This window comes from Nerophis lumbriciformis, linkage group LG34 (assembly GCF_033978685.3).
Source record: "Nerophis lumbriciformis linkage group LG34, RoL_Nlum_v2.1, whole genome shotgun sequence".
NCBI classification, from domain to species: Eukaryota; Metazoa; Chordata; class Actinopteri; order Syngnathiformes; family Syngnathidae; genus Nerophis; species Nerophis lumbriciformis.
This window is the reverse complement of record NC_084581.2, coordinates 2,921,519-2,948,725: the sequence shown is the minus strand read 5'-3', so window position 1 is coordinate 2,948,725 and position 27,207 is coordinate 2,921,519. Positions and strand designations below refer to the sequence as shown.

Below are 27,207 nucleotides of genomic sequence, written 5' to 3'. Positions count from 1 at the left end.
ATATCTTAAGTCAAAAACACGGCTAAGGGACACGAGAAGCTAATATTTTTGTTGTAAAGACCAATTGACTTTCAGTCGAACTATATATATTTTTTCATTTCATTGACACATCACTTTTTAAATTCAGTTAAATTTCTATTTATTTAAGAAGTTTATTACACACACACACATCATTATTTTTTGTTTCATGTCTATTTTATTGAAGTTTTTTTTTCATTCACACACTTTATAAAAAGTCACATGTCCATTGTATTAAGCAGTTTGTTAATTTTATTTACACACACTTTGCATTCACATGTTAATTTTTGTTACCTGAACAATAGAATGTAATATTAGAGTTTGTGGGAAATGTTGATTGTTAAAAAAATGGTGAACAATGGGTGTTCTCTTCACAAGAACTGAAATGGATCAGGCTGAGGGGATGGATTTTTGTGGCAGGGAGGGCTGGTCTCAAGGGGCCGCTCTGGATGAATTCATTAAAAGGCCCTCGGCAGACGAGGCGTGTCTGCTCGCCACTGCTGCACATTCACGGTCTCGCCGTTACGATCACGCACGGCTCGCCAAGTGACCCCGAAGGGGGGCAGACTTTACCCAAAACACTGAAGACGTGATTCACACTGTGCTCCCTGAATCACTTTTCATCATCCTGCTGTCTTTAGGCAGCCTGTGGTGATGAATATTTTTTCCTTAGCACATGAAGCACAAATCCACAGCTGAATTCTATTTTACAAAATGTGATACTTTTTTTAGTTAATAAAAAAAGCACAAAAGTGAACATGTTAAACAGTGTACACTTGTAAAGTTGCCAATAGCAATGCAGATCAATATTTTTTTTAATTAAAATATTGTCTAAAGCTAATCAAAATGAAATATTGTTACATGTAATTGTTTGCCTTAGCAGTGACCTTTGGCCTCTTGGCAATCTGAGCAAGTTCTGGTAGAGACCAAATGCGATGGCTAGCAGGCCTCAGCCTTTTATCATGCTAACGGTGACATTAACATTTCAATGATCATCTTTAACGGCGCAAAGTTTTGCTGAGAGACAAGCTAAGATGGAGCACATTTAATTGTTGCACATTTTGAAAAGGGTTGCTGTTAATACGAATGTATGTTATTTCTTACTTTTTTATTTTTTAATATATTTGCAAAAATATCTAAAAAGAAAAAAACATCACTTTAGAATCTTGAGGACATTTTAGAAAAATGTGGGAAAATTGAAGCGCTGTGAATATATTCCCAGATGCAATGTAAAATGTCTAGTGCACAATAACTAAACAAAGTAAACTACAATGGCCCCCATTTAAATCATTAGGGTTTTGTCTCTCTGAGTTTGTAAACAGTATCAATAACAACCCAAACAATTATTTCGTAATAATATTTAAAAAATATAGATATTGTTAGGATTACTTTAGTGTCATTTATACTCTACCATACAATGCATCGATAGTATCAACATCTGGATTGATCACCACTACTTTACATTGAAGCTTGAGCAGTTTGCTTCTTCTGTTATTCTGCTCGGTGTGTGTGTGTAGTTTGCTTAGCCATTCCTTGTCCTCCAGTCCTATAGATACTTGGAAGAAACAGTTTATTTTCCACAATGGTTTTGAAGATTGGTATCTAAGAAGCGACTTCTTGGCATGCTCATTACAGTTTGCTCTCAAATTGCAGGACACACACTTTCTGGAATATACACACACAGACACTTCATGCATGTGTGTAGTAACAAGGAGTATTCAGCATGTAAACACTGGGACACAGTTGTGGTAAAGATCGGCTGCGCTCAGCAGCTCGTCGGCTTATCGCTGATCTGTTAGAAAAAGGCAAATACCGGTATCTGCTCCGATCCCAATATCGGGACAACTGTAACATGAACCTTATGATTTGATGTGTTGGTATTGTTTAATACAAGTATCTGAACTTGTCACAACACTTTCAGTCAGTAAAGATGAAACTCATCATAGGTCACTTTAAACATTTACGTTAGCTCTTTTACATGATGTGCCCTGCAAGCTTAGTTTATGGTCTGAATCTGTCCTTCCAGGGCTGCGCCTCCTGGAAGTGGTACTTCCCCTTTCACTATGCCCCCTTTGCCTCTGACTTCAAGGACATTCAAGGAATGTTCAGTGACTTTGAGAAAGAAACCAAACCGGTAAAGTATTGGTTGATGTTGAAAATGAGAAGCATCCTTGATGATGATGATGATGTTTTGTTTTTTACGTTTGCACAGTTCAAGCCTCTGGAACAGCTGATGGGAGTGTTTCCTGCTGCAAGTGGCAACTTCCTGCCAGAAACTTGGCGGAATTTGATGATGAGTCCAGTGAGTTTGACTCACTTAAATAAGCAACACAAATATTTTATATTCTGACTATGAAGGACTTTTTTGGTTGCAGGACTCCTCCATCATAGACTTCTATCCTGATGACTTCGCTATTGACCTTAACGGGAAAAAGTACGCCTGGCAAGGTAAACGTCATCCATGATTGGCTTAGATCAAGGCTGTCCAAACTTTTTTCAGCAAGGCCGCAAACATAACATTGAAAGAATGGGGACATATTTGCTACATATTGTACATTGAAGATGAAAACGTAGTGTTGTCACAATACCAGTATTTTGGTATAGGTAACAAGATGTATATTGATACTTTTCAAAATAAAGGGGACCACAAAAAAGTAAATTTTGGCTTCATTTTAACAGAAAATCTTATCATGCATTAAACATACATTTATTATTAATCTCAAATAACAGTTTCAATCAATCAAGCTTGAAATTAAAATGATAAGGCAGTGAACATACTGGGCTTTTCCTTTTGCAGTCAAAGAACAATTTTATATATTACATATAGCCTGCCATAATCTGATTAGAATAAAAAACAAAGGTTTATAAATAAATGTCTGGGTCTGAGCTTTAAAGTGGGCATATTTAAGATTTTTTTTCTACATTTAAAACACTTATTTGTGGTCTACATAACATGTGTTGGTGGTTCTTTGGTCAAAATGTTGCATAGATTATGTTTATAGACCATCTTCAAGCCGTTTTCCGACTGTCTTTTCAGGATGTGCCGTTTCGTGGGCGGTCTTTTTATGTGGCTCCACTTCGACTGCGTCTTCTCCCCGTCAGCCATTTAGTAGTTTTTAGTGCTTCCATGTCAAGTCTGACAGATATAAGTTCAAACAATACGCTACTTTGGGTTAGAAATGGAAACAGCAGATGATGCATGTACATGTATGAGCCAGTCTGACCTACAACAAAATGATATAGAAAAAGAAAAAGCTTATTGATTTTTTCGAACTACAATGGCGAACTCCTGCAAAGGTCTTCTAAATCTCTACAATATATGGAGATAGCCGCTGACACCAAACTTGGGGAAAACGTCACAAATTGGGCAAATTCCATACAGCTCATTTGGAGCAAGTATTATGGAAGGCAAGATTGTTTAATATTTAACTCCGCTATGCCTCCATGGATTGATTTCAAATTTCCAGGACTTATGCAAATCCCAAGAGGTAAGAAAAGTTGTTTTTGCATATTAGGTCCCCTTTAAGACAAATACAATATTTAATAAATAGTAAAAACAATACTGTGGTTAAAATTACATATATAAGACCATTAGCAGGTAAAATGCACATTGTTAAAGACAATACACAAATTGGAAGAATTTCTTACAAAATTCTGTCAATTCACTTGCATTAGTTTACGCCAGTGTTTTTCAACCTTTTTTGAGCCAAGGCACATTTTTTGCGTTGAAAAAATTCGAAGGCACACCACCAGCAGAAATCATTAAAAATTAAACTCAGTTGACAGTAAAAAGTCGTTGCCGCAATTGTTGGATATGACTTCAAACCATAACCAAGCATGCATCAATATAGCTCTTGTCTCAAAGTACACTGCAAAAACTGAAATCTAAGTAAGATTAAATATCTCAAATAAGGGTGATATTTGCTTATTTTCTGTCTGATAAGATAATTCTTCTCACTAAGCAGATTTTGTGTTAGAGTGTTTTACTTGTTTTAAGTGTTTTGGTCCTAAATGATCTCAGTAAGATATTACAGCTTGTTGCTGAGATTCTATGAGCTATATTGAGTAAAACATGCTTGAAACTAGAATATCAACTGTTGCAAAGCTGTGTCATCAACACTCACAAGTATAAAACTACTTTTTTAAAGTAACAATTTCTTATTTCAAGCATGAAAAAAAATTCATGACTTTGACACAATTGTGTCTCATAATTAAAACAGATGACGGCCAAATGGACTTTGCTGTTTTATTTTCAATGAAACAATAGAAAACACGTACTCCTATAGTAGTACAGTTGTTATTAGTGAGAATACACTTATTTTAAGGTATTTTTGGGTTCATTGAGGTTAGCTAATTTTACTTCTTTTGGAAAGTCTTGAACAAGGCAGAAAAATTTGCTTAGTTCAAATAAAATACCCCTAATTTTTGTATTTTTTTTCCTTGTTTTTGAACACTGACTTTTTGCAGTGTATTTGTACTGTCACCACCTGTCACATCACGCCCTGACTTATTTGGACTTTTTTGCTGTTTTCCTGTGTGTAGTGTTTTAGTTCTTGTCTTGCACTCCTATTTTGGTGGCTTTTTCTCTTTTTTTGGTATTTTCCTGTAGCAGTTTCATGTCTTTGAGCGATATTTCCCGCATCTACTGTGTTTTTATCCTTCTTTGTGGGGACATTGTCGATTGTCGTGTCATGTTCGGATGTACATTGTGGACGCCATCTTTGCTCCACAGTAAGTCTTTGCTGTCGTCCAGCATTCTGTTTTTGTTTACTTTGTAGCCAGTTCAGTTTTAGTTTCGTTCTGCATAGCCTTCCCTAAGCTTCAATGCCTTTTCTTAGGGGCACTCACCTTTTGTTTATTTTTGGTTTAAGCATTAGACACCTTTTTACCTGCACGCTGCCTCCCGCTGTTTCCGACATCTACAAAGCAATTAGCTACCGGCTGCCACCTACTGATATGGAAGATTATTACACGGTTACTCTGCCGAGCTCTAGACAGCACCGACACTCAACAACAACACATCATTTGCAGACTACAATTACTGGTTTGCAAAAAATATTTTTTACGCCAAATAGGTGAAATTAGATCATCTCCTACGGCACACCAGACTGTATCTCACGGCACACTAGTGTGCCGCGGCACAGTGGTTGAAAAATGCTGGTTTACGCTATGTGGGTGGTTTTGACGCCGCTAAAATTGGCAACGTGCAAACCAGCTGTATGCGGCGTCGTCACCTTAATCGTTAGTTTTGAAGCATAAATACCTTCATGTTGCGCTCCGCGCATCATCTTTATTAGCCAGTAGAATTTCAGTTTCTGACATTCTTCCTCCAAGTTTTGTCCGCTTGTATGTGATGTGCGTGTGTGCGTTACCAACAGCGTTACAACTGCGTGCCAGTATGTGCATGAAAAAAAAGTACCGTCGTTTTTCATAGGCAGTGTAGTAACGTTTTTAAATCATTAGTACCGTTGTACTTAGTTAGTATTGGTATACCATACAACCCTAGCAAAAAGTCCAATCCAAACTTTATACTAACCTATCTGAACAAAACATCTTAGAAAGAGCTTTGTCAGCTACCATAAAGCTTTTATGTCTTATTAATAACTAATTAATTATTTTCAATATGCGGAGGGAAATTAACAAATGAGCGGGGGGGGTGACGCCTGCACTGCACTATGGACACTCTGAGAAGATTGTGTGTGTGCTTAAGCTTCTAGATCACTTTGAGTGGAAGTTAAGTGGACTTTTCTAATATTTTTTTCCTATTGAAGGTGTGGCATTGTTGCCCTTCGTAGACGAGCGTCGTCTGCGGGCGGCTCTGGCAGACGTCTATCCCCACCTCACGCCCGAAGAAGGTAAGTGGCGTTTTGACGTTTGATTATTCTCTTTGGACGTCTGCTAAGTGTGAAATGCTAACGCTCCCTCCTGGATTTCAACTGCTTGGTTGTGTTCAGTGAGGAGAAATAGTCTGGGAAGCGACTTGGTGTTTGTTGGGAAGTCTCACCTGCTTTCCGATTTCATCCAGGAGCTCTACCGTGCAGAATCTCATGAGGTAACTCCACAACTTCACACTAAAAACTGTCATGTGGATGTATATTCTCTCTTGCTCACATTACATACTTCAAATTAGGGCTGCACGATTAATTGATTTTAAATCGTAATCCGATTATGATGGTTTATAAAAAAAAAAAAACTTAAATCAGTCACATTTTTCAAAGCAAGAAATATAACAAAAACACCATTGACTTGCTTATGTTACCATTAGTAGTTTAAAAGAACACTTTTGTTTTACAATTGTCTGTTTTTCACAATTACTAAGTTCATGTAATACATTTTTTACCGGTCCAAATAAAATAATTGGTCTTTACGGCAGTCACTCACCCTGTCTCATCCACACGTATGCGCAAGGAGCGAATGCACACGTACAAAAACAGTCCAAGAGAAGCAACAAACAATTTGCTGCCATGTTGTTGCGATGATAGAATATGCAATCATTAATAGCCAATGCTAGCTATCAAAATCACTATTACGTACCTACGTAGTGTATGACATTATGTCCTAGAAAGCTGTAAAAGGGCGAGATATACCGTGTAAAATACATTGGAAAGTTGGCGCCCTCTAGACATCTGTGCAAATGTCGCAAACAACCCCTTTGCGTATTTGTTCTAAACCCATATTTAGCTTTGACTTTGTCTAAACTCACTTTAAGGGGAAGAAAAGAATATATAGATATTGTAAATCGACATTCAGCCAAAATATATCATGAGTTTTGGTTCATATCGCCCATCCCTAATATTTAGCCAGGAGAGGTGGGAAAAAAAAGTGAAAGTGTGTTTTGAATCATGCATTATTTTTGTGACTCTTTATTTACAACTCTGCAGGATACTTGTACTAGCTCGTATCTCCGCTAGTACTATTGTCTATACTCTCGGTCCCATCGTTAAGACTTCAACACCGAAAACCTGCTGAAGCAACCCAACCTTTATCACTTTCATAAGTGCTAAGAACTAAGACATAGCTTACACACACTGTCTTTTGGCAACATTTTGCCCTCCTGGTGGAATTTGTAAACCAGTCGTGTTCCAAGTGTGACCCATGAGCCATTCGTGCATAAAATACACGAAAAAAAACATAAAAAGGAAACATTAAAAAAAAAAAGCATAATGTAATAAAAAAAAAGCTGAGTTGTTAATTCAAATAATGTCTTTAAATATATATTACATTTCTTTAGTCTTTTTATGAGCCTATTTCATTACAAATAACATGATTTCAGCAACCCCCACCCCTCTGTTGCCTTTTTGTAGTTTTTAACCAAAATTCAATTTGTAATCAAAATTGTTTTAGGAATAAAACAAATGTGCAGCCCAACCTGAAATTAGATGAAATGTCCAACAATATAGCACTAAGTAGTTTTGTTTGTTTAGAGCACTGAGATCCCTGCGGAGCTCTGTCATGGAATCCAAGGTACATTGTCTCTAGATGGCGACCCTATTCTACCAGATAAGTAAGAAACACCTGCACATTCTGCTTAGGGTTGTGTCGGCCGGAAGGCAAGCTGATCCAGAGTCTGACCCAATAACCCTCACATGTTCATTCCTGCTTGGCCTTTTAGGAGCGTGAGGTCACCCATACCGATGCTCCGTGACATTGCACAGAACAGCGCCATCGGGTAGGAGCCCAGTGGTTTTCAAGTATAACTTGTTTTAGTGATGATGTTTCCAGCTGATTGAATGACTTCTATTTGGACTTTACCTTTAAGAAGACGGGCTGACAATATCAAAGCTTCATCTTCATATCAATCATATCTTTCAAACAAGAAGTAGGAAGGCATTTTCATTTGATTTGAAATGTTTTCTCTTGTTTTGCAGAGTGAAGTTCAAGGACCCTCAATTTGCTGACAACTTTGTGTTCAAGGCAGTTCTTCTTCCTGAAGCCAAGTGCGTGACTTGAATTTATTTGAAGCTTAAACATATTTTCTTATGGCAGGGAACAGCTTTTGAACTTTTACTTTGTGTTTGCTTCTTTCAGGATTCCCAATAATGTCCTCAAGCCAGAAGACTGGGATAAACGGGAAAATCAGCCTTGGAGACCCCAGCTGGGTTTCAATCCACACAGGCAGCAGGCTCATTTGGATCAATCAGGCTTCAGAGCTCTGGGGTGTGTTCCTCAAACTTATATACAAACAATATTTCCACGTATATACACACAATATATCCCTGTATATACACACAATATATCCACGTATATACACATTATGTATTCACTTATATACACGTTATGTATTTACTTGTATAGACTGTTTTCATGTACATACACACTGTATATACACAGTATGTCTTTATGTAGATACACATTATTCATATATAGTGGAATTAGGGATGAAACAATTTCTTAAAAAATCTGAACCGTTCGGTTGACTTGACACAGCGCGTGTGTTGCATGTGTCCTGGGTATGACGTTAAACTGCAACTGCAGGCTGTATCCCTACTGATAGTCCTGGTCTTCCTGTATGGCACGTCCCGTGGTGCCTAGCCTAGCCAGCACACTGGGATAGAAGACTGGTTCTCAGCTGACTGCGCAGAAGAAACCCTCAGAGGTTCAACGGGCTGAATGTCGACACCGGCAAGCTCTGTGAAGCGCTACGGGCTGGATGTTACGCTATGATGTGTCCAGGCCATCCACTGCACCTGGATCCATTTCCAGCCGTCTCGACTCCGTCTTGCCACTGGATACAGGTGGACTTGGGCGAGAGAGTGAGGTCGGCGCTGCGCAACCCACCCTTACTTAAATTCAATGCACCACGCAAGTCATGACTTCACACACACACACACACAACCCCCGCAATCTCTCCCACCCCTACCCAAGTCCTGCGGCGTCGGAAATGTGGCGAAGTGGCAGGTGTGGACTTTACTGGAAACCATAGTCACAATATTATTAGCACGCAGGCGGCTTGGACCATAGGGTCGCTGTCCAATGACTGAGGCAGCACTGGACTTCGGCAGCCCCCCGAGCGACTAGGCAGCCCTCTTAAGGTATTCACTGCCTACCTCCTGGCATGAGGAACAGGCTAGAAAAGGTGCCCCAAAAACTGCCTGCCTCACCTCTTCCTGGCCAGCTAGCCGCAGCTGGCAGGAGTCCCATTACCCGCGGTAAGAAACAAGGATACAAGAAAAAGGTGACACCGATCACCCTTGGCTCATGGAATGTGAGCACACTTCTTGATAGGGCTGGTGACCTATCAAGACTTGAGAGAACTGCCCTGATCGCCAGAGAGCTGGACCTGTACGGCATCCAGATCGCTGCTCTCAGCGAGACACGTCTGGCTGGAGAGGAACAGTTGACAAAGACTGGTGCTGGCTATACATTCTTCTGGATAGGCCACACTGAAGCAGAGTGGCGTGAGGCAGGGGTTGGCTTTGCCATTAAATCCATCTTGGTCAGTAAGCTGGCTGCACTTCCCAAAGCCGTCAATGACCGCCTGATGACGCTGCGCCTGCCTCTTCCAGGAAAACACTCTCATCAGTGCCTATGCCTCCACGATGATTAACCCAGACGATGTGAAGGAGAGGTTCTATGAAGACCTGAACGCTACAATCACGGCAGTGCGCAGGGCAGACAAGCTCATCTTCCTCGGTGACGTCAATGCCACTGATCATAAGTCATGGTAAGGAGTCCTCGGCAAAAATGGCATGGGCAGCTGTAACCGCAATGGCACCCTTGTACTGGAGACCTGTGCGGCACATGAGCTCTAAATCACCAACTGAGTTTTCAGCCTCCCAAAGCGCAACAGTAACTCATGGATGCATACCCGCTCAAGACACTGGCACCTACTGTCATCATGAGGCAAAGAGACAGACAGGATGTCAGGGTTACAAAGGCGGCGCAGAGTGCTGGACTGACCATAGGCTTTTTGTGTCTAAGCTTAACATCAAGATCCATTCTCCCAGAAGGCCTCAAGGTTCCCAACCTCCGGAGCGCATGAACGTTTCCAGGCTCACCAATGCCTCTGTCAAGCAATCCCTGACCAAAGAGCTCGCCAGCAAACCGCAGGACCTGAAACCTTCTGGGAACGCCGAGGAGGACTGGGCCACCGTCCACACTGCTGCTCTCAATGCAGTAGGACCTACAGCCCGCAGGCAACAGGACTGGTTTGAAGAGAACGATGATCACATCAGAGATCTTCCAGGAGAAACATCGTCTGCACAAAGTCCACCTCAGGTATCCAACATCCTCTCGAAAACAGTCTGCCCTTAAAAGCAGGACGACTGGCTCTGCAGAAAAACTGACGATATCCATTCCAATGCAGACCAGAATGACAGCAAGAAGTTCTACAGCACCCTCAAGGCCATCTACGGGCCCACATCATCAGGATCGCCCCCTCTCTTCAGTGCTGATGGCAGCACACTGGTCACAGACAGAGAGAAGATCCTTGAGCGCTGGGCTGAGCACTTTCACGGTGTTCTCAACCTCCCCGAAGCCTTTGCACGCCTCCCTCAAGTCCCAGTCAACACCTCCCTTGACCAACGGAAGCTGCGGTCATCAAAGCCATCAGAGGACTTCAAAATGGAAAAGCACCTGGTGCTGATGCAATTCCAGCAGAGATCTACACAGTCGGTAGACCACCTCTGACCAAACAACTGGTAGACCTATTCTGCACCATGTGGAACCAAGGGAAGCTGCCACAGGAGTTCAAAGATGCCTCCATCGTCCACCTATACAAACGCAAGGCCAACAGGCAGGACTGCAACAACCACCGCGGCATTGCTCTGCTGTCTGTACCGCACTAAAGGCAAGCTGTTCAATCTGCAAAGACGAAAGTACCTACCACCAAGGTTCGCGACTTCCTCTTTGCGGACGACTGGGCCATGAATGCTTCCAACAAGCTGGAAATGCAGCTGATCCAATGGGATGACAATGAGAAACCTTGGAGGGGACCGCAAATGTGGGGACCCCCTGGGCGACCGGTGCAATGGACGTCGAGTGGATCTAGCATGATATTGTGAGAGTCCAGTCCATAGTGGGGCCAGCAGGAGATCATCTTGAGTGGAGACAGGTCAGCCGCGCAGACACGTCCCCAACTGATGCACAGATGAGTGGTCCACCCTGGGTCCCAACTTTGGACAGCTAGCACGTCATCTGTGGTCACCGAATCTGTGCCCCCCATCTCCACGAAGGAGAGGGGGGCAGAACAGAAAAGAAACGGCAGATCAACTGGTCTAAAAGGGGGGTCTATTTAAAGGCTAGAGTATACAAATTAGTTTTAAGATGGGACTTAAATGCTTCTACTGAGGTAGCATCTCTAATTGTTACCGGGAGGGCATTCCAGAGTACTGGAGCCCGAATAGAAAACGCTCTTTAGCCCGCAGACTTTTTTTGGGCTCTGGGAATCACTAATAAGCCGGAGTTCTTTGAACGCAGATTTCTTGCTGAGACATATGGTACAATACAATCAGCAAGATAGGATGGAGCAAGACCGTGTAGTATTTTATACTTACCGTATTTTCCGCACTATAAGGCGCACCGGATTATTAGCCGCACCTTCTATGAATTACATATTTCATAATTTTGTCCACCAATAAGCCGCCCCGGACTAAAAGCCGCGCCTACGCTGCGCTAAAGTGAATGTCAAAAAAACGCTGCGCTAAAGTGAATGTCAAAAAAACAGTCAGATAGTTCAGTCAAACTTTAATAATATATTGAAAACCAGCGTTCTAACAACTCTGTCCCAAAATGTACGCAAATGTGCAATCACAAACATAGTAAAATTCAAAATGGTGTAGAGCAATAAATAGCAACATAATGTTGCTCGAACGTTAATATCACAACACACAAAATAAACATAGCGCTCACCTTCTGAAGTTATTCTTCATTCGTAAATCCTTCGAATTCTTCGTCTTCGGTGTCCGAATTGAAAAGTTGCGCAAGCGTGGGATCCAAAAATGGCCGGCTCCGCCTCGTCGAAGTCATCGGATTCAGTGTCGCTGTTGTTGTGCAGCAGTTCTGTGAATCCTGCCTTCCGGAAAGCTCGGACCACAGTTGTGACCGAAACTATCTGCCCAGGCATTTACGATCCACTGGCAGATGTTGGCGTATGTCGACCGGCGCTATCTGCCCGTCTTAGTGAAGGTGTGTTCGCCTTCGGAGCTGTGTGAAAAAAGCCACCCGGCCTCTTCGCGTAAACTTCCCTTAACCACTCGCTCATCTTTTCTTCATCCATCCATCCCTTCGAGTTAGCTTTTATGATGACGCCGGCTGGAAAGGTCTCTTTTGGATGGGTGGAAGTTAGCATGGCAAGCTAGAACCACAGTGAAGGATGACTCCTCATTCCCTGTGGTGCGAATATTCACCGTACGTGCTCCCGTTCCACAGTGCAGTTCACAGGAATATCAGTTGCTGTGAAATACGGTAGTAATCCGTGTGCGGATGGAGAGATTGCGTCTTTTTATGATCCGGATCCTTGTCGCGTAGTAGGAGCCATTTTGTGGTCTTTACAGATGTAAACAGGAAATGAAACGTACGGTGATATCCGCGCGTTTTTTCTTCTTCTTCCGGGGGCGGGTGAAGCGCTTCCTGTTCTATGGGGGCGGGTGAAGCGCTTCCTGTTCTATGGGGGCGGGTGAAGCGCTTCCTGTTCTATGGGGGCGGGTGCTTTCCTTGGCGGTTGCTTGCGTAGAAGAAGAAGCGCTTCCTGTTCTACCGGGAAAAAAGATGGCGGCTGTTTACCGAAGTTGCGAGACCGAAACTTTATGAAAATGAATCGTAATAAAGCGCACCGGGTTATTAGGCGCACTGTCAGCTTTTGAGAAAAATTGTGGTTTTTAGATGCGCCTTATAGTGCGGAAAATACGGTAAGTAGTAAAACCTTAAAGTCACATCTTAAGTGCACAGGAAGCCAGTGCAGCTGAGCCAGTATAGGCGTAATATGATCAAACTTTCTGGTTTTCGTCAAAAGTCTAGCAGCCGCATTTTGTACCAACTGTAATCTTTTAATGCTAGACGAAGTGAGGCATTACGTTACAGTAATCGACGTAACGAACGCATGAATAATTCTCAGCGTCGATAGTGGACAAAATGGAACAAATTTTTGCGATATTACTGAGATGAAAGAAGGCTGTTTTAGTAACACTCTCAATGTGTGACTCAAACGAGAAAGTTGGGTCGAAGATAATACCCAGATTCTTTACCGAGTCGCCTTGTGTAATTGTTTGGTTGTCAAATGTTAAGGTGGTATTATTAAATAGGTGTCGGTGTCTAGCAGGACCGATAATCAGCATTTCCGTTTTCTTAGCGTTGAGTTGCAAAAAGTTAGACATCCATTGTTTAATTTCATTAAGACACGCATCCAGCTGACTACAATCCGGCGTGTTGGTCAGATTTAGGGGCATATAGAGCATCTATGCCATCCTCAAGTGCTCCGAGCTGAGATGGGCTGGCCATGTCTTCCGCATGTCAGACGGACGCCTACCAAAAAGGCTCCTGTATGGTGAACTGCACCATGGAACGCTAGCGCGACGGACAGCGGAAACACTTTAAGGACACCCTGAAGGCCAGTCTCAAGGGTTGTGGTCTGGACCCAGAGACCTGGGAAGCCGATACCCAACATTGTTACAACTGGCGCTCTGCAGTCTGGCATGGTGTAGCAGACTTTGAGGAAAAACGTATCCATGAAGCCGAACATAAGCAACAGCTCCGCAAGACCAGAGACAGACAGTTCCTTCCTCTCAGCCAGCCATAACCTGCCCTCACTGCAGCCGGTCATTCTGTGCAAGGATTGGCCTCATCAGCCATCTTCGCACACACAGGTCAACGTGAAGTCACCTGGTCATCTTCGAAAACGAAGGATGAACATATTTACTTGTATATACTGTTTTCACGTACATACACACTGTATATACACAGTATGTCTTTACGTACAGTATATACACATTATTCATATGTAGCGGAATTAAAGAGGGAACGATTTATGAAAACATCTGAACCATTTGGTTGACTTGACACAGCGCATGTGTTGCCTGGATCATGTTTTTACATTGTGTTACTAATCAGTTTGGAGCGTGTATGTAGTAGTAGCTCTGATTATACATCATGAGGCAAAAAAGGGCCCTGTGATTTTCCTCTTAAAGGCACGAATGGAATCACGGAATTGATTTTGCTGCAACTTTTAGAAAACGCTGCAGCAAAATCAGGCATTTAACGCCACAACATTCACCCAAAAAAATCCAGGAGGGACTCATTTTTTACAGTATTTGCCCTTTCATTTGTTTATTAGTGTGTAACAAAAAACTGAGTAGTTTGAAAAATTTCTTTGTAATCAGAAGTCCAAATTACAGATATTTTAGTTCAGCTAATGTAGAATTTAATTTGAAAAGGCTTGACAAAATGACCAAAAAAAAGCTTAAATTGCTTGTTGTATCAAATATTGCTTGCCAAGAAAAGGGGGTGGAATCATGTCGACACAAGCTCGTGATCACAGCGCCCCCATACATAGTTTGTCTGCGTTGGCACTTATAATAACAATATCACTAATACTTGGTTAATATTCAAGTCATGAAATGTAAATGGAGTTTTGTTTGCGCTTTTTAGATGTTTTTTTTTTATTACGTTTTAAGGGCGGAACAAAGGACCTGCCATTGGCTCCGCTGTAAGCGGACTTTCCGTGCTTCACTCATAGACACAGAACACTTGTTCATTCTCCACGGACATGGTGTGTTCACAGACAATGGGAAAAATTACCATCATAACACTAACATACACCAGCCATACCCCCGGGGGTTGTCTGGAGCAGAGGCAGCATATCTGCGCTGTGGACGTACTTCAGTATATTTTGACATATGCCTGCTGACAGCCATTTTCATAATTTAAGATGACACTGGCGGCTTTTAATGAGCAAAAGGCTCCCAGCAATGCGGAGAAAGTGTGACATTAGGCTCTTTGCAGCTCACTTTTCGTCACGAACATGGCGCGAAATAATCTAAACCGAGTCTCTAAACATGAGTACAGTCACCAATAACACCAAAAATAGATGCTAGATTTGTTGCCAATCGTTTTTATTACACAGAAAGTGACAATTTTTTAAAAATCTCTCTAAAAAAACAAACAAAAAAAGATTTCAAAAAATGACATAATACAATAAGCAGCAACAATTTAAATATAGGACAAAATGATATGTAAGAAAAATATATATGTTAATACTATACTTCATAACAGATTTGTTTTAAATGTATACTCACTAAAATTGTGTTCTTTGAGAACATGTTCTGATCGAGTCCTCAATTACAGAATGATTAGTAGGCTAAATCTTACATTTAAAAAGTTAATAGAGAAAGTTAAAACATTGTCACGCAGCAAATATTAGGCCACCCCCCCTGAAAATTATTTGTCTAGGGTACACTTTATAATGATGAAAATGTATACCTGTCTGCGATTAATCACAATTAATTTTGAGTTAACTTTGAACAAAATGCGATTAATCGTGATTAAACGTTTTAATCATTTGACAGCCCTAGTTTATTCACAAGTTAGAATGCATAACAAAATATATATCTATCTTCATGTCTTTCATAATGATTGTGACCAATAGGCAACATTTAAATAAAAAAAGTGCAGTTCCCCTTTAAGAATTGCATTTGCATGCATTTAAAAAATATTTTCCATAAAAGATGAAATGCCCTTTTGATGCACAATATTTCCAGGCTTTCGCGGGCCACAAAATGATGTGGTGGCTCTAACGTGGCACCCAGGATTTGTATAGGAAAAGAGATGAGTGTTTGTACGGTGCGTTCAAGTACCACTAAACAGAGTAGGACATGTGCTTATAAATGTATTACATTATTTGTTTACACTAATTCCAGGGTCAGAGCTTAAAGAGGCATTTTAATTTTTTAGAAGATATTTTGTAAGAACCATAATTGATAATTGTAATGCTGCGTTTTTCGGATATTTGCTTTTAAAAACCACAACAATATACATCGAACCGAAAACCGTGACAAGATCCTAACAATGGACCATTTTGTGTTCCGTTCCACCCTTTAGTTGAATATCCAAACATGAAGTGTGGTGTTTGTTTTCTAGAAAGTGTGTAAGTGTTTGGTCGCCATTAGCAGCCATGCTTAATTATGATCTGTGCTTCTTCCTCAAACGTCCACATTATCATTAAGAAATGTGAATAATTGAACAGCTGGCGCCACCCGAATGCGTGTTTGGAATTTATTATGTGCGTCTTACAAGGAACAATGTTTGACATCCTCTTGTCCTCCATGCAGTCACTCTTTGAACAGAAACCAACATGGCAGAGGACAGTACAGCAATGCCCCACCACCCGGCAACTACCACCACCAAGGAAACTACCGCTCCCCTCGTGGCGGCGGCGGCCATCAACAGGCCTACCAACGTAAGACAAAGCTGGCCTCATAACAAAGTGCTAGTATTTCTTGCACATATCAGAAAGAGTTTAGGCATACTTGAAGAAGTTAAATCATGTGACGGTCTACAAAAAAATAATTAATTACATTTAACCACCGTCACCTTTTTCGACTTCTAATCACCCCGCTACCCTCAGCCGCATCTACTCCACATTGACTTTGATGTCTCCATTTGCAAGTAGATGAAGGATGTAGTGTGTGAAGGTGTCTGGTGCTCTCCATGCTAATCACTTTTAGCTCCTCACATTGCAAGCACTCCTGTGCTTTTCAACTAAACACACGAAAAAAACAATTTTGTAATTTTAGCATCGTAAACAATGTCAGCAGTTCTTTTTATTAGTGGATACTTGTTTTAATCGAGTAGGAAAAGTAACATTTCGAGCATACAAGTATTCCGGGAAGTACCGGTAGTAACGTTCTGATCAGGGGTTTTTGACACAGACACCGATCATCCATGACTGAAATTGGCTGATGCCATAATCGATCACATTTATCAACTGTAAATGTTCAATGTATTTGATGAGTGCCATTGACAGTGTAAAAATATCAACTCAATATTTAAATTAGTTCCTTATTTTCTTTCTTTACAGACTTTTTTTTTTCAAAACAAAGTGAGTAGCACACAATAACTAAACAAAAGCAAAAACTATTGCCTATTTAAATTATTTGAGTTTTGCTCTTAACGTTCTCCAGTGTCCAGGGAATTATTCCCACAATTTGTAAACATGAACAAAAACAAAAAGTGATTAAGGAAATAAGAATATTGACCTGATCGCTCTAATATTGACCATATACTGATATTATACTTCATATGCTGATATTACCCTTGGTATCGACACCACCAATTTATGGACCGAGATGCTTTTTTTTTGTTTACGGACTGTATTATCCTCTTTCGAGAGTCTTATAAATCTACTTGTTAATAGCTGCTTACGTTCTGCTGCAACGCGTTTGTATCTACACTCCTTGAACTTTATTAAGCATTTATTTCTTGAGTTGTTTCAAGCTCGTTTAACGGTTGGCTTTGCTATTAGCATGCGTGCTCCTGGCTTACTGTGTGTAACATTTTTAACCTCATCCTCCAGTAATATTTGATGATGATGATTAAGATGCTAAGAAATGTAGTTCATTTGTTAAAGTTAAAGTACCAATGATTGTCACACACACACTAGGTGTGGCGAAATTATTCTCTGCATTTGACCCATCACCCTTGATCACCCCCTGGGAGGCGAGGGGAGCAGTGGGCAGCAGCGGCGGCCGCGCCCGGGAATCATTTTTGGTGATTTAACCCCCAATTCCAACCCTTGATACTGAGTGCCAAGCAGGGAGGAAATGGGTCCCATTTTTATAGTCTTTGGTATGACTCGGCCGGGGTTTGAACCCACAACCTACCGATCTCAGGGTGGACACTCTAACCACTAGGCCACTAACGTTTGCAGTAATGGAGGTGATTATTATTGGCTTGGCAGAGCAGCTCCACCATGTATATGGACACATATAATTGGTCTGTAGGTGCTTGTTAGCCAGGGGACTCAAAGTGGCATGTTAGCCAGAAGAGAGTGGCTTTTGTAATCAGCATCCAATGGCAATGGCGATCACATACATTTTAATGAAAATCATCTGATACTGATCAGTGGTTGATCGATGGGCACATCCCTACCAATAATGGAAAAATATGTTTGCTTTGAGAGTAAATAATGATGGCTGCTGTGTAGCATTTTGATCAAAGGCTCTGATTGCATATGAATGAGAGGTTAACTTCCTCCTTTAACGGTGCCACTGCCCCCCCATGGTGATGCAGGAGGGGGGCTTTGTGCTCAGCGGCCCCACCAGCTGGCATTTTTGAAGCAGCCACAGTGAGGCCCGGCTGGTGGCCATTGTGGATCTGATGCACTGAAGCAACAAGCTAACAACTCTATCAGCCTCTGACCTCCTGACAAGTCACACTTTGATGAATTCACTGCATGCTGGACTGCTCCTCGCTTTGGAAGTCTTTATTAGCCTCAAACCTGCTAGTCCCAAAAGTATTTTTTTCATCTGCTGCTGAGACATCAACCTTTGCACTGCTGCTGCTTGGACGCAAACAAAAAACTGTTTGTGTTTTTATTTGTTAGGAGAGCGGAGTTGAGTCAAATAGTCGCCGATCAAATTGAAAAGAGGTGTTTAGTTGCGGAGCAGCTCGTAATCCGTTCCTAATACAGTGGCCAATGCGCGCTAGCTGGATTTATGGCGTAATCCTTTTGTTGGCCTTTGTGTCCTCACTGAAGGTCCAGACGTTCTCAGATCATGGCTAATTAAGGAGATTGACAGGTGTCCACTTGTCATTCTCTCTTTTCAGAAAAGGAAGGCAAGTGTTGTGGCGTTGTAATTGGAAGCCCACTGGGTGGTCCACTTGAAGTTTGTTGGTGGAAAACATCATCGACCATAACTTCCCAGAAGTAGTATCTTTTGAAAATGTACACATTTAAATATATATCTTAAAGATGAATATCACCATCAATTAAAAAAAAAAAAAGCTGTATAAAAAAGCTACATATCAGCATTTTGTGTCACTGCATGTAGCACTTGGGAGTTATTATGCACATGCCAAGATTAATACTTTATCTTACCTTAACTTGTTTCCTCAAACCAAGTAATAATGTCGCTGTCTTTTTCCGTCTTGAGTTTAGAAGCAAATCAACTTTTGTAGTGGCCCATCTTATCAAAACAGTCCCGTGTAAAATGCTGTGCACAAATAAACATCCATACATCCATCCATTTTCTACCGCTTGTTCCACTAGGGGGGAAGGGGTCGTTGGAGCCTATCCTAGCTGCATTTGATGGAGGCATTTATTTTATAGACATCAGAACAGACGGGAAGACATTAGACGAGAGAGATACAGGAGACTGCATGTTTGAGAATGACCACATACGTACATCTGTCAATCTCTGAAGTCACAAATGGCCCACTGTTAAAGATTATAAAACACAGCATTCAGTGATGTCCAAAACGTGTGCAAACCCACGTCCAAATGCGTGAACCTCATGACTTGACACTTTTGCATTAACAAGATTATCCGATAATGATTGATTATCTGACAAGAAGCGTTCAAAAGACACTTATTATATTGTTCTTTTTAAAAGTCAATTGGTGGTAACTGGTTTCTATAATGCAAACCATCACTGGCAGCTGTAAGATTGGGTCAGAATACTTTAAATTTACACAAATTCTTGTGAATTAATGTATGTGAACAATTTAATTTTATTCGACGTGTTTTCATTGTAAACATTCCATAAAGTAATGCCATATATTCATGCTTTGAAAGTGATATTACTAATTTGAATTTTCCCTAACCGAAAATATTTTTGAGGCAAAATAAAAACTTTGCAGGCTCTGGATAACTACCCAGTTAAGCAACTTTTTCAAATTATAGAAACATACGAATAAAATATAATTAAAACTACAAAAAGTAGGACGTCTGTACGTTTCTTTGCAATGAGGCTAAATGACAGGTTTTGCAGTCATGAAACAAAAAGACTAATTCATCAGCTAAAAATAAACACTTTCTTACATCTTAGGTCATACATCAATAATAGTTGGTAAATAAACTAGTGTTTGGTTATGAAATTATTTATGTTCATGCTCAGTAGTTATCTTGTAATCTATCCATCCATTTTCTACCGCTTGTCCCGTTCGGGGTGGTGGGGTGCTGGAGCCTATCTCAGCTGCATTCGGGCGGAAGGCGAGGTACACCCTGGACAAGTCTCCACCTCATCACAGCGCCAACACAGATAGACAGACAACATTCACACTCACATTCACACACTAGGGCCAATTTAGTGTTGCCAATCAATATCTTTTTATATGTTTTGTTGGTCCAATTTTCCCTGGACACCATTGGGATGTAAGGTCATTTGAGGTGCAGTTGACAACTGCAGCCCCAAAACACAAGACTTGGTTTATCTTTAAGCAATTATTTAATTTGCAAGACAGCGACATTACTACTGGGTTTGAGGCGACAAGTTAATTAATTTGCATTTCATTAACGCATCCTGTTGTTCCCTAAATGTGTGCATTCATACCAAGTTAAAAAAATTACATAAAACACTTGTTTTAATGGGTTTTTTTTTTGCCAATATAGTCTTAAATTTTCCATTTAGAGGTCTTAAAGACTTTAAGTTTGATCTTGAACAAATCACAGCTACCATATTTTATTTGCTTAGTTAACTAGTTTTAGTCAACTAGTTAATTCATTTCAATTTAAGTCATTTTAGTTTTTGAATAATTTTAGTCCATTAGTTAACTCATTTTAGTCGGCTAGTTAACTGATTGGCGCTGGTGAACGTAAGTGTCCCTGACTAAAACGAAGTTGCAGCTGGTCATTGCTATGGTAACAGGGGATATAGAAGAAGGCTTTGGCTGCTTTTCTTTGTGTGCTCTTAAGTGTGTGTTTGAGAAGAACTTCCATGAAGGAATCGGCCACTTGAGTTGTCCACAAAGCTGGCGGCTGAATGCTTGTTTCATTTCCAAACAGAACATGCAAATGTGCCGTTATTCTCGCCGTTTAATTCAGTCTTTGCTTCATTTCATGTCCGCTGTTTATTTTTTTTACGCGCAATCAAAGTCACACAATCAGTCCAACATGGCCGCTCGTTCTTGTCCTGAAGAAATTGTTTTTACCGTGTCTTGTTTGTTCTGTGCAGATTCCAAACCAGGCAGCTTGTTGGGAACGCCGCCGTCCTTCCAGTCTCAGTCTCAGTCTCAATGGTGAGTCTCCAGGTTTACTGCGACCACACGCTGGTCTTCACGTCTGTGTGATTAGTCTGCACCAACAGAACAGACTGAGTGTTCCACGCTGCTGAATGAAGATTTTTTTTCAACTCAATTTCCCTGGAGGAGGTTTGTGCAGCTAAATGAGGCAGCACTAATTCTGCTGGCCCGGTTGCTCGCCAGTCCCAAACCGGGCGCTGCGCCTCTCCAAAGTCGCCCTCAAGTTGTGTGGCGGAACCTTTTTCAGGCCCATTGTGGCAGCGTGTCAGCTCTGGTCACTGCTCATTAGCCAGCGGCCATGCTGCCTCGTTAACCTTCCCGTGAAAGAACAGGACCTCGCCTGCAAGGATAAAAGATGAAAGCACTTCCTGTTTCTCTCTGGGCGTCAGCCATGGCAAACAAATGTTCATCGGCTTCAGCAAAAATTAAATCTTCAAAACATTTTTTTTTAATCCTGTTTTGTCTGCTAGAACGCTTTGGTTTTATGTGATCTTGTGATAAAAGTGTAGAATGTCTGCTGGTATATGTTGTCATTGTCTACAATCCTAAATTTTGTAATATTATTTCACTTTGGTTAGTTATTATCAAAGTGTGCATTGTAAAGTGCTGATAAAAGTCAGTATTTTGAAATGTGCTTGTTGACATTTACATTGGAATCCGTTCTACAAAAAGTTCTGAAGAACTTGAAAATAATTGTTTCAAATGTATTGGATCCTTCTTTGTGTCGGCAGGCAGCAGCGAGGCGGTAGAGGCGGTTGGGATCGAACCATGCAGTCGCAGCAGGCGGCGTACCAACACGACAGGAGCCACGGCGGGGGTGGCGGCCCCAGCAGCTACCAGCAGCGCTACGAGCCGCAAAGAGACAACTGGCGTGAGCAAAGAGGACAGGACAAACGGGGACAACAGTACCAGGTATATTATAAAAATATGTTTTTTGTTTCCCCTAAAATATTCAGGAATGTTCTTAAAATTCAACATGTTATACATACAGTATATTGCTATTTGTTTAACTTCACGATGCCTCTTGCCTCACACTTGACATCAGTTTAAACTGTAAATATTAATGATAAATACTATGATATTCAACATGTTGTGCATGCAGTATATTTATTTTAACTGCATAATGTCTCCTTTGTCACTCTTGACAACAATTAAAACTGTAAATATTGGTAATATAAATCTTAATAATTAATCAACATTTTGTACAGTCAGGATGATATTAATATTTATTCCTCATCAATGTAACTTTTTAAAGGTCAAGGTTTATTTATAAAGCACTTTAAAATCAGCTCAACCTGCCCAAATGCTATATAAGTTTACAGGTTTAAAAAAAGAAATTAATACAAAAAGCTGATAAAAGCAATTAAGACTGAATAAAATATTTTAAATCATTACAGAAAAGTCTAGCTCAGCTTGTTTTTACAAGCCAATGCATAAAAATGTGTTTTAAGAGCTGATGTAAAATATTTGTATTTCTCGTCAGTGTAACTTTTTAAAAGGTTAAATTAGTTAATGTACAAATTCACAAAAGTATTTTTTAATTGTTATTTATGATAATGTATGTTTAAAAGCTTTACTCTAAGGATGATGAAATATTCATGTCGTCAGTGTGTATAGTATTTTTTTTTAAATGACAAGTTAAAAGTTATTTAAACGCTGTGCTTTTTCCCCTAGACGATTTTTAATTTAACATTTTTCTGGCATCCATTTTTTTTCACATCAACAAAGTATATTGAAAATAAAGTATTTTTGTGTTTCAGGGTTCCAACAGAGGTTATGCCATGCCGCCTCCTTCCAATCGATACAACTGGAAGTAAAGAAGACTCTTTTTCTTTTTAATTCTACTTTTGTCCAAGCAGTTGTTTTAACGTCCAATCAGAAAGGACAAAGTCTTTTGAGAGATTCTCCAACATCTTTTAATAACTTGTCCAATAAAACAAGTTTTGATGAATTCAACTAATTTACTTTTTCTTCTTTTCACTTCAAATTCAATATTTATCTTTTTTAACATTCTTTTACTAATTAAAGCTACACTTTTACTTTAATATGCATATGTACTCATCCTTTTGCATGTATTCATCTTTTACAGTATTCATTATTGAAGGATATTTTACATGTATTCATTTATCTAATTTTACAAAATAAATGATATCGATCAATATATCAGTCACTAATTTGATATAATAAATGATAACCACACATTTATAAGAAATTATGTGCAATATAAATTACGCATTTAAAATAAATCATATTAATCGCTAATTTAATATACTACTAATTTTGTACAATAAATACCATGATATACATTTCTGTTAAATAATGACGAATAAAATATCAATCACTAATCTTGTAAATCATATCAAAAAACTAATTTAATATAGTAAATATCAAATAACTAATCTTACTGGATAAATATAAAACATTTTATAAATCATATCAATTACTAATCACTATTAATCCCTAACTGATAAATTATATCACTAATTGTATATATAATACCAGCTGCTCATTGTATATATACTTGTATTAGTCGCTCAAATTGTACAGTCAATCACTAATTTAATATGATAAATTGTATCACTTATATAACTCACTAATTGTGTATATAGTATGAAATAGTAAAATGTCAATCACTTTATTATGCATGTATTATTCGTTTTGTGTGATAAATATGTAATAATTAAATCCTGTATGGTACTATATCTGATAAATTTGATTGATTATAGTTATAGAAATGTATTGTTCCTTCGTATGTATGATTATATAGTATATGATTAGCATAGATAATACAATATATTGATTGCAGTGATTTAGTCAAAAAAAAAACGAAACTTTATTAACAATTGAAAAAAGTTTCAAATATTTTTTTTGTCTTCCAACAAGAAGCTGAAATGATTAAATAACTTTGAAAGCAGCACCAACTTTGTGTCCGTGCAGGTTGTAAGTTTTGAGTTATTGCGTCCAAAGAAGAAAAGTTCCTCAGTTGGGTTCCGGAACACATCCACAAGGTGACAAGTAGTCCTACCAAGTTCTGCCGAAGAGTAAATTGGACCCAACTGTACCGCCAGTGTAGTCCAGGAGACCCGAGTCCGTGTGCAAGTGCAGGCCTAGTGGTGGACTGGGCGACAGGTTCCGGTCTAGATCGTCCAGCTGCTGGTTCGCGGTGAGATTTTCTGCCGAACTGCAGTCGCGCTCTGCGGTCCGGTTGGAGCCGCTGTAGTCGCTCCGGTTTGGCTTGGCGGTCTTGGCGAGAAGCGGCGAGGAGGAGGCGCGGCGGCCTCCCGGACATAAGCTGCCCGCGTCCTGTTGCAGCTGGGCGGCCTTGTCCTTCACCTGCCGCTTCAGCTTGTAGCGGTGGTTCTGGAACCAGATCTTTACCTGGTTCGGAGTGAGGTGGATGAGTCCGGCCAGGTGTTCTCTCTCGGGGGCTGACAGGTACTTCTGCTGCTTGAAGCGGCGCTCCAGCTCGAACACTTGGGCCTGAGAAAACAGAACCCTCCGCTTTCTCCTGGGGGCCGCATGGAGGCCCAGCATGGCCTTGCCGCTGCGGTCCAACCCCGCCAGGCCGCCGACGTTCATGCTGGCCGAGGAGCCCACGAACCTGGAAACTACAATCAAAGAAAGGAATAAACCCTTCTAATAAATTTCAGTGAAAAATAAAAAAATAATTCAAATTAAATTATTAAAAACATTTAATAAAGTTGCAATAAAGTATTTAATTTATGTTTCATATATATAATAAAACTAATCAAATCAAATAAAACTAACTTGGTGTGTATCTTGGTTCCGGCGCGCTGTACCAGCTCGCCGGCGGGCCGCACCCCCGCACAGAGTCTTGGTAGGCCGGCAGCTCTGCTCCGGTGCAGAACCCCCCCACAGAACCGGAGAACTGTGGCACCCCGTGAGTCACGTGATAGGAGCCCCCGTGGCCCTGCAGCGCGGCCGAGGAAGTGGAGGACAGGTGCTGATGAAGATGATGGTGCTGATGCTGCTGCATGGCGGCCTGGGACACCTGCTGGTGCGGGTACGCCCCCAGCAGGCTCCCCCCGGCGGGATCCAAGGCGCCGAACCTTCGGTAGTCCTCCATGGGGCTCAGGATGTCCGTGACCGAGAAGGGGGTGGACTGCTTTGGACTCAAGGACATGCTGGATGCTTCTGGATGTTTCTGGGCCTCACCCCCTCCCTCCCTCCAGCCCTTCTACTTCCTGTCCACATGCACGAGGAGACCTAAACCCAAATGAGGAGGCGGGGCCAACAGTCTTGATTGACATGTTGGGCCGCGGACACGCGCATTCCTGCTGACGTCAAAGTTGAAATGCTGTGTTTTTAAGAATAAGTTTCTTCTATGTCTCCAGAATGTTTCTGACGTCACGTGGTTCTGACTCAGCTGGCATTCCTTCGACGTTCAATATTGAAATATGTGTAAAAACATGTCAGTTGTCCCATCCATCCATCCATTTTCTACCGCTTGTCCCTTCCGGGGTCGCGGGACCCTATCTCAGCTGCATTCGGTTTCAACTTGAATTTAAATTTGTGGAAACATTGACGACATATCGACAAATTAACGTTGAAATTTGAACAAGATGTAGTATATTGTCTTTATCCATGCTATACTTTGACATGGCCAGTATTTATTTTACTAGCAGAAATCTGAATGCGAAAGAAAATGTTGCCACATCTATATTGTAACAGCCATTTATGTTGGTACAATATTACAAGATGTGCAGAAAGCTGCATAATAGATGTTTATATCAGTCCTATACACTAACTTGCAGCTGTGAAAATTTTGGCTAGTTTTAGCTACCGTAAATGTTATGTAAATCTCTGACAAAAACAACCAAACTTCAGGACTGCGGGTGCAAGTTATTCAACATCCCATCCATCCATCCATTTTCTACCGCTTGTCCCACGTCCTGATCTTAAAAGCAGTTTAGCGGTAAAGATAACACGTTTGTAAAATCAACACTGTGCAGGGCCTGATTTACTAAAAAGGTTTACATGTCCTAAAACATGTGCAAACTTGATAGCACACGTAAAGCTGATCAACCAAACGTGTGCAAAGTGGATTGTGTCTGTTAAAGTTGCCTTTATATTGAAGCTATTATCGTATATCGGATTTAGGACACCCAAAGACTTCCAGAGTTTGCAAATAAATAGATAGGATCAAAATAGTATACATTTCACTGAGATTCCTGAGCCATTTTTAAAAGCTAATGAGGAAGCCAGTCACGTGATTACGTGACGTCACACTAGGAAAATAAGATCCCTTCCCCATCAACAGCAATGTTAATCAAGCAGACTTTGTGAAAGCCAACAACGATTACTTTGGGAAAAAATTATGATGCAAGACCTTATATTTTTGAGCCCGAAAACAAAGAAGATGAGCAGTAAGTTTTAGAGGCCTAGTGCGAAATGGATGCAGCTTTATTGTGACACTAGCGTCCGCAGCATTAAAACAAAATAAAACAAACACTTACTGTAATATTTCCACTCTCGCTGGGATGCCGACCGACGGGATGCTCACATAATTCCGTTTAGATGAAGATTCAATCGCAATCTTCAAAATGGGTTAAAATTTTTTGCAGCAAATAGCATCTTTTTCGCCACCCTAGGGGATGTGAAAGTCGACCAGCCTGCCTGCCAATGGCTACGTTTGTCTGCTACCAGGTGAGAGATGCATTCATTATAATCTAGAAATTACTATAACAATCTACAAGGTTAATACAGTTCGCTTCTCTTTCTTCCCCTCAATTTATCTGCTTTCTTTTGTAATTCAAGTTATCATTACATATATGTATTGTTGCATTTGATGCAATTGTATTGTTGGTAATAGATAATGATAAATAAATAAATGATAAATGGGTTATACTTGTATAGCGCTTTTCTACCTTCAAGGTACTCAAAGCGCTTTGACACTTTTTCCACATTTACCCATTCACACACACATTCGCACACTGATGGCGGGAGCTGCCATGCAAGGCGCTAACCAGCAGCCATCAGGAGCAAGGGGTGAAGTGT

The 27,207-nt window shown here is 40.6% G+C and overlaps 2 protein-coding genes across 3 annotated transcripts in view; one reads left to right on the top strand and one right to left on the bottom strand.

Moving 5' to 3' along the window:
• xrn2 (5'-3' exoribonuclease 2) overlaps window positions 1–23,145 on the top strand; it is a 61,120-nt gene extending 37,975 nt beyond the window's left edge. For both annotated transcript variants that reach the window (XM_061929269.1, XM_061929268.1), the window contains exons 19-31: window positions 2,045–2,152; window positions 2,231–2,320; window positions 2,394–2,466; window positions 5,790–5,873; window positions 5,973–6,070; window positions 7,443–7,522; window positions 7,631–7,687; window positions 7,887–7,955; window positions 8,047–8,175; window positions 16,281–16,408; window positions 21,123–21,186; window positions 21,921–22,101; window positions 22,950–23,145. In XM_061929269.1, coding sequence (XP_061785253.1) covers window positions 2,045–2,152; window positions 2,231–2,320; window positions 2,394–2,466; window positions 5,790–5,873; window positions 5,973–6,070; window positions 7,443–7,522; window positions 7,631–7,687; window positions 7,887–7,955; window positions 8,047–8,175; window positions 16,281–16,408; window positions 21,123–21,186; window positions 21,921–22,101; window positions 22,950–23,006 — 1,218 coding nt within the window. In that variant the 3' untranslated portion in view covers window positions 23,007–23,145. The remainder of the gene's footprint in view (window positions 1–2,044; window positions 2,153–2,230; window positions 2,321–2,393; window positions 2,467–5,789; window positions 5,874–5,972; window positions 6,071–7,442; window positions 7,523–7,630; window positions 7,688–7,886; window positions 7,956–8,046; window positions 8,176–16,280; window positions 16,409–21,122; window positions 21,187–21,920; window positions 22,102–22,949) is intronic.
• A 965-nt stretch (window positions 23,146–24,110) lies between these two features.
• On the bottom strand, window positions 24,111–25,333 carry nkx2.4b (NK2 homeobox 4b). Its single transcript, XM_061929644.2, has 2 exons — window positions 24,958–25,333; window positions 24,111–24,797 (listed from the first exon to the last, which is right to left on the bottom strand). The coding sequence occupies exons 1-2, from the start codon at window positions 25,331–25,333 to the stop codon at window positions 24,211–24,213; spliced, it is 963 nt and encodes a 320-aa protein (XP_061785628.1). The 3' UTR covers window positions 24,111–24,210.
• Between the last annotated feature and the right edge of the window lie 1,874 nt (window positions 25,334–27,207).

What these genes read in the sequence shown, in the direction of transcription:
- nkx2.4b (XM_061929644.2), bottom strand. Translation starts at nt 25,333, where the DNA reads ATGTCCTTGAGTCCAAAGCAGTCCACCCCCTTCTCGGTCACGGACATC. An exon ending in GGAACCAAGATACACACCAA is followed by an intron (nt 24,798 to 24,957) that starts GTTAGTTTTATT and finishes CTTTGATTGTAG; the next exon opens with TTTCCAGGTTCGTGGGCTCC.